Source organism: Sinocyclocheilus anshuiensis, unplaced genomic scaffold, assembly GCF_001515605.1.
Source record: "Sinocyclocheilus anshuiensis isolate Anshui unplaced genomic scaffold, SAMN03320099.WGS_v1.1 scaffold224, whole genome shotgun sequence".
Taxonomy (NCBI): Eukaryota; Metazoa; Chordata; class Actinopteri; order Cypriniformes; family Cyprinidae; genus Sinocyclocheilus; species Sinocyclocheilus anshuiensis.
The window spans coordinates 1,240,770-1,248,419 of NW_015558577.1; the positions used below are offsets into that span (position 1 = coordinate 1,240,770).

The window sequence follows — 7,650 nt, forward strand, 5'->3', positions numbered from 1 at the left end:
ATTGACAGTCAAAATTAAAACTGCTGGATGATAGATACTCTTCATTCTTTATGACAAACAAGATCATGTGAATTACAGAATGTACAACGTTTTTAAAATGTATCAATTGCGGTGTACAGCGTTTATTATGAGGGGGTAGAATCCACAGCTCAGTACTCACTACTCAATACTCATGAGTACTTTTAAATAGGCTACTCTTTTACTCTTACTCAAGTAGTTTTTTGGACAAGTACTTTTACTCTACTCACACTACATTTTTTGGAAGGTAATGGTACTTTTACTTGAGTATATTTTTTCAGTACTCTTTCCACCACTGCATTTTATGCATTAGTCAAAACATCCCACCCGCAAGTATCCATGCTCTTTTGGTCCCTAGATATCTATCTGCAGTAAAGTTAACTCTGGCACTGACATATTTGCTAAATTACCTCATGAGAATTTAGTGTTGGATGTGTTGTCAAGCATTTCCAAGAACAAACATCTTTTTGTGCTTTCAGATACTGTACATTCCTTCTAATTTCTCCAACAGCAAGACTAAAGCCTTTTTCATCTAATGGAAAGAAAGTGAAAGATCATATGATGTGGACAGTGTTGTTCCAGATAAAAAGAGAGAGGAATTAAAGACACTCTGCCATAGAGAGACTTCTTTCATGCAGGAACAAATCACGTGACACGACCACTAAACCGCAAACGGCACAAAGCAGATGAAGTCTGATGTATCTCCTGATCAACTCCAGACTTTAAATACATGACTCCTTTCCTCTTTATGGAGCTCTGCCCCGTAACAAAGACCAGCACTGGGGTTTTTACGGCCCATTGCCTAACAAAGCCTGATTGAGAGCAGGCCGGTCTCAGCGGGCCTCCACCTGCATGTCAGGGCTTTCACCTGGAACCGTGCACTGTTATTGTTTCAGCGCTTGAGCTGATCGGATTCAGAAAGCACTACAGCGGCTGAGTGAATCTCATGAAGCCTGTCAAAAACGTGCCTGGGACACATTGCATCCAAAATCCAATGGGGAAAAATGAAATTCTATTTTGCATAAAGACTTTGACTTTTTAGCGATTTTATTACTATGAAGCAAAAATGAGAAATGTAATTCTCATTGCCATAATGCAGAGAAAGTTTGCGGATGTGTAGGGTCTTTAGCTCACCTTAAAAACAAACATTTCTCCCCTGAGCATAGTGACTGTGTCAAAATTGCCCTCGCAGATGTTGGGGCCATAGTGATCTGGGCGATCGGTAGTGCGAGGCCTGTCCGGCCGGCGAGGGGGCGCTCCGGGAGGGTTCTTCGGAGGATGGGGTGCCCTGGGGTCTGGATGGGCTGGTCGCCGGGGGGTCACAGTGGGGAGAGCCTGAGTCGGAGAACTGCTAGGGGGTCCTACAAGAAACAAACAAACTCAAATTACTTACAGCATTTGTATAAATAATAGAATAGCATTGTGGCAACATCTTAGTTCAGTCTATGATAAATATAATATGGAGAACTAGATTTTATGCGAATTTTACAAAACAGAACAGGTCACATTTCATCCTATAAAATAAGAACATATATTTTGATCAAAATAAATGAAGCCTATTTGCTGACCATTAATAATTTGACATTATTTCCTATTACAATTGTCATAAATAAATATTTTTTAATTTTAATATTTATTTTAATTATAATATTTGTACCATTATTTCTACCATTTATACACAAAACGGTAGTATTTGTTGTACCTTCTTTATGTAGATTTAAATTGGTATTGGTATTTCTGTATTATTGGTATTGGTAAATTGATATTTCTAGCAATATTTGTACCATTTTTAAACAACATGGTAGTATTTGTTGTACTGTCTTTATTTAGATTTCAATAAAAAATATTACAGTATTACAGTCATTAATTAATGCAATGCGTAATGATAATGTAGAGAGACAACAATGAGAATTAATGGGGAAAAAATAGTAACCGTTACGGGGGGGGGGGATGTTGTTATTTGTCATGAAAACAAATTCACAAAACTTGAAATCCTAATGGTCCTAAAACTAGGTTTCATTTTTTGTATGCAAAATAGAAAATATTTTCTTCAATTTGTAATGTATGAGCAATAATAGTGATGCTGGCCTTCGCAAACTTGCAAAATAAGTTAAATGATTTATGAATTTGCCATTACATAACCAAAATAACTTTCTTCTAAAGTGGGAATGATGCATGCACTTCTCCCCACAGCTGAAACTCCCTCATGCAAAACTAAAACAAACATTACTAAAGTCCACAAAGACCACAAAGTTTCAAAGAAACATGACCTGGTCAAATGCAAAGTAAACCAGCTTAACGCAAAAACAAATATTAGAAACCTTACACCATAAGCTTGAATAGCACTTAAACAAACAAAATTTACAACACCACATGTTTATAATAACTCTGGTCCATACTGAACCAGGAAACTAACAGCCAGCTAAAGCTGTAAATCTATAAAGTGCCTATAAACATTTTCTGCACTTCTTACTCACAGGCAGATGATAAGGAGAACAACACATAACAGGATCCAGAAAATTAAATGCACCAGACCTGAACAAATGTTGCACATTGTCTAATGCACTATGCAATAACTTCAACTAAACACTTATTCTGTTTTAAACTGCACACTTGATCAGTATGAATGCTTATTTTCACAATTCTGACTTGTACAAAATCTTATGAACTTATAAACTTGCAATTATAACAAAAAAAAAGATATAAAAAACAGTATTTGACTTCTTTCATAATTGACTTTTTCCCCCTCGCAATTTTTATTTCTCACAATTCAGACTTTTTGCATTTTGCAAGGTTGCATTTACATTTTATTTTATTTTATTTTTTTATGTAATTTTTTTGCAAGTTTATATGAGTCAGAATTGTGAAAAAAAAGTATTGAATTGTGAGATATAAACTTGCAATTCTAAGAAATACAGCTTGTTTGCACCAAGAAATACAAAAAGTACTTAGACATATGACAATTTACTTTTTTATATCTCACATTGCTGACTTTTATTCTCAGAATTTCAAGTTTATACCTTGCAGATTTTCATGAAATATTCAGAATTTGAAATAGAAATTCAGAATTACAAGATAAAGTCATAATTGTGAGATAAAAAGTCCGAATTACTTTTTTTTAATTATTATTCTGAGGTGGAAATCTGCTTCCATAGATCAGAGATAATATGCTGCAAAATCAGAAATGCCATGTTTAAGACATCACAATCATCACGTTACCATAAATCTGCTGAACCCCACGTAGATCATCCTCAGGCAGCTCAAAGTTTTCAGTGTCCATCCACTGGTAGAAAGGAGCCATAATAGCCAAAGGATTATTGGAGTGTTCCAGTCCAAGGGCATGGCCCAGCTCATGTACGGCAACCAGGAACAGATCATTGCCTACGGGGAGACACATATTAAATATCACAGGCTGTGGTATTAGAGAGAGCTGATGGTCAGCAATGAGCTGATTTACTGAGGTCACTAGTAAAGAATGTCTGATACAACAGCTTATTAATCTTCATTCGCTCTGGGAGATCACAGCTGCATTTTATGGCCACTCTGACTTAAGGACACATGATATACTGCGTATCAACTAGAACATTACATTTGCTGGAGTTAAGTGCGCACATTAAACAAAATCGCTACTGGTCTTGCAGAAGATAAAGAAGCGCAGCTATATTTAGATGACTGGGTAAATAGGACATATGAGTGAAGAGGAGAGTGTGGAGCGTTTTAGGGGGAGTTGGGAAAAGGGTTCCCGCTGTTAGTTCTTGCTTAGTGCTGAGATGATGTGCACTTTAAAGTGGCATGAAATCAAAAGGAACTCTTTTTTTATCTTGATGCATCTTCCTGATCTAAACTGTTAATCTGTGCACGCTATTCCAAAGAAACATGTTTGTCTTTGTGATCTACAATCCAAACTTTCCTTTTTGGCTGACGTCACTAAAACTGCTTAAGTTTCAACCTATGAGTGCTGGCAGGTGATTAAGGAAGGAAAATTGACTGCTAACTGTATTATGGATCATGTATGATATGGATCACTTACAACAATCCAGTCAAGTCCTGCCCTATATGTTTCCCTCATTGAACTTTCACTAAATGCATCACTTTACAGAAGTAAAATGGGTTTGCAAATAATGCTTCATTTTGACTTTAATTCTGTTTTACATTCAGCTTAGACTGTTTGATCCACAGCTGAGTTTGATCCCCATCCATCTCTCCCTATTATGTTCACTGAAGGCAACAATGGGAAATGCATTATTATACTTTAACAGGCAAATTCTTTATCAATATTGGTTCACAAACTAGGCTGAATTGCTTTCATACCAACTTTGATTGACTGCTTTCTTTTAATACTCAAGATATCCATTATTATCTAGTGTGGACAATCCAAACCATCCATGCAGGCCGTATGAAGTCATCAGACAGTAATGTTGCTTGTTCAGAGTTTTTTTCAGACAGGCAACATCATTAGGACTAATAACTGTGCGGATAAGAGAAGTACTGAACTTGCTGTCCTAATGCTTTCCGACAGTTCAATCAATGACGGCTTTCACAGACAAACACACTCGTCATTCAAAGCTGCTCTTGTGTGAGAGCCACGACTGTTAAAAGATGCAACTTCAGGGCAATAGGAGACATCTCTCCTCACAGCTGTGTCATTGTGACCGAGACTTCAACTGTTGCTAACAATGATGATCCTGTAGCCAGACGTTACAAAACTATGGAAATAGACTCTGCAAAATCCTAGAGATTCCTTTTGAAGTTGCATTATGTGTTTCCTCAGTGAAAGTTGCAGTCAGTGTGTCGGTAATCAATCAAATGTGTCATGTTGTAATGTTTCATTAAAGCGTTTGAAAAACTAGACATCCCATGATTAACCTTTAACCCTTTTATAGACAAAGAGGTCTTTCCAAGTTACTTTAAAAATCAGGAGCCGTATTACAGCAACTTCCCATCTTAAGGCCTTGACACACCAGACTGACTCTTGGGGAGTGTCAGGCCATTGTTTGGTGTCTGTCAGCTCAGGTTTTTTTAATGTATTTAACACCATCAGTTCTAGTCAAACCCCGTCGAATGCTGAAATGGCATTCTGTTTATTATAAGCAAGCACTGCAGTTTTGTTGACTGCCGGTTTAAATGCTTGAGCCCTTTGAGGTGCATTCTGATTAGCTGTCAATGTAAGATCTTGGGTTAATATCTGAGAAGGTCAATGTTCTAAATCAGATCCGAACTAGGTTCAAATGGTCAATATCACAAAGTTTCATTTGCGTTTTTTTTTTCTTTTTCAGAATCCTAAACCATCAGGTCTATGTGTTTTCATACTTTGGACCACACTGTATCTTATTGTTTATCACATACTTCACAGTTCTCTACTGCAAAGTGCAAAAGAGTCTCTAGGAATGTCTGACCCTCTAAATAAATCAACATGCTGCTCACATAGTCACTCATCTGTCTCAAATGATGACACCCGCTTCCACAGGACCATGAAAACCTCACAACAGCTAATACATTCAGAAGGAACACAAAAGGTGGGCTTGCAAATTTGACCTTTTTCTTTTTTGTTTGCTGTAGATTTGGCAGAATAACTTGGGTTGACAGGTTTAATCATTAGAAAGACACACAGAAAGATTCACGAGGGTCTACGAAATTGAGAGATACAGATGTTGCCAGACATTCTCAGTTTTCTAAAAAAATATTAAGCAGTACTAATAATAAGAAATGTTTGAGAACTAAATCACCATATTAGAATGATTTTTGAAGGATCATGTTACACTGAAGACTGGAGTAATGATGCTGAAAATAAGGCTTTGCTATCACTGGTATAAAATAAAATAAAATAAAAATCCCATTTTAAAATTGTATTAATATTTCTCAATATTGCTGTTCTTTAATCATTAGAAAGACACACAGAAAGATTCACGAGGGTCTACGAAACAGAGATACAGATGTTGCCAGACATTCTCAGTTTTCAAAAAAAATATTAAGCAGTACTAATAATAAGAAATGTTTGAGAACTAAATCACCATATTAGAATGATTTTTGAAGGATCATGTTACACTGAAGACTGGAGTAATGATGCTGAAAATAAGGCTTTGCTATCACTGGTATAAAATAAAATAAAATAAAAATCCCATTTTAAAATTGTATTAATATTTCTCAATATTGCTGTTCTACTCTACTTTTGATCAAATAAATGCAGCCTTGGTGAATATAAGAGACTTCTTTCTTGCAAAAAAAAATGGAGTTTCAGTGTATTAACATAATTTTACATATATGCATATTAGATATTACACAATATAAAACCTAAATGAGTCCTTTTGACTCACCTTGTAGGTTTTCTGAACCAATGGTCCAAGGCTCGTCTGAGTCAAAGTGAGTATCTCCACCCATCCCTGGACCAGGGAAATAAGCATGTGCCAGAAAGCCCCCCTCTCCGTCAAACGGGGAACTGTCACCATGAAAACCAGATGCGAAGAAGATCATGATATCAGGTTCCTTCCGACGGCCGTATTTGACCTCATGGAAAGGGATCTCATCAAATGTCAGCGGTGTCACTTTCTCCCACACTTTGAAGGCCCGTCGGATGGCCTCATATGAGTTATACTCCCCGATCTTAGGCGTGTAGTTCTGAATACTGCAGCCATGGCAGACACGAGAAGAACAGTGTTACGATTACAATCAAAATCACTGGAATAATGTGGACTGAAGAGTCAGATCCAAACCCACCTGAAAGTTATGTGGTTCTTGTCCCACTTGTGGCCAGTGAGTGCATAACGTTTCCGTCGTACATTGGTCTTGATCTGACCCCCAAACTTGTCTGGGACGCCACAGCGTGGTCTCTTCATGGCCCTAAAAAGAAAGGAACAGATAAGGGCTTAGTGTACAAAAGGAACCTTAATAGGCATGCACAAAATAAAGGCATGTTAAGAAAGCTGAACAAATGGAGGCCCCTTTATATCCATCACTGTGCAGTGTGGTGGACTTTGATATTAATTGCTACATTTGAGGTATGTTGTCTATTATCACAGACAATATGTATGTATGAATTCACTCACCCTCAGGCCATCCAATATGTAAATGAGTTTGTTTCTTCATCTGAACATATTTGGAGAAATTTAGCATTACATTACTTGCTCAACAATGGATCCTCTGCAGTGAATGGGTGCCGTCAGAATGAGAGTCCAAACAGCTGCTAAAAACATTACAATAATCCACAAGTAATCCACACCACTCCAGTCCATCAATTAACATCTTGTGAACTGAAAAGCTGTGTGTTTGTAAGGAACAAATCCATCAAGGCATTAGAATCCATAATAAGACTTCCTCCACATCATCCCCACATCAAAATCCACTGACATATTTTTTTAGAGCTGTTTTGGACTGTTTTCGCTTGTAAACTGTGCTTGATCTGTGCATATTTCTCTTATTAATCAGAATTTCTTTTCACCGTAGAAAGCAATATTATGGATAGAGGACTTGTCACTGGAAGTTAAATATGTCTTGATAGACTTATTTATTACAAACACACAGTGTTTCGCTTCACAAGACATTAATTGACGAATTTAAGTCATGCGGATTACTTGCTGATTAATGTGATGTTTTTATCAGCTGTTTGGACTCTCATTCTGACGGCACCCATTCACT

At 37.0% G+C, this 7,650-nt stretch overlaps 1 protein-coding gene across 1 annotated transcript in view; it reads right to left on the reverse strand.

Moving 5' to 3' along the window:
- The window catches only part of LOC107679737 (matrix metalloproteinase-15-like), a 28,554-nt gene that overhangs the window by 10,817 nt on the left and 10,087 nt on the right, over positions 1-7,650 (reverse strand). The window contains exons 3-6 of the mRNA XM_016475376.1: positions 6,733-6,855; positions 6,333-6,640; positions 3,238-3,399; positions 1,153-1,379 (exon numbers count right to left, since the gene is read on the reverse strand). Of these exons, the coding sequence (XP_016330862.1) occupies positions 1,153-1,379; positions 3,238-3,399; positions 6,333-6,640; positions 6,733-6,855 (820 nt within the window). The remainder of the gene's footprint in view (positions 1-1,152; positions 1,380-3,237; positions 3,400-6,332; positions 6,641-6,732; positions 6,856-7,650) is intronic.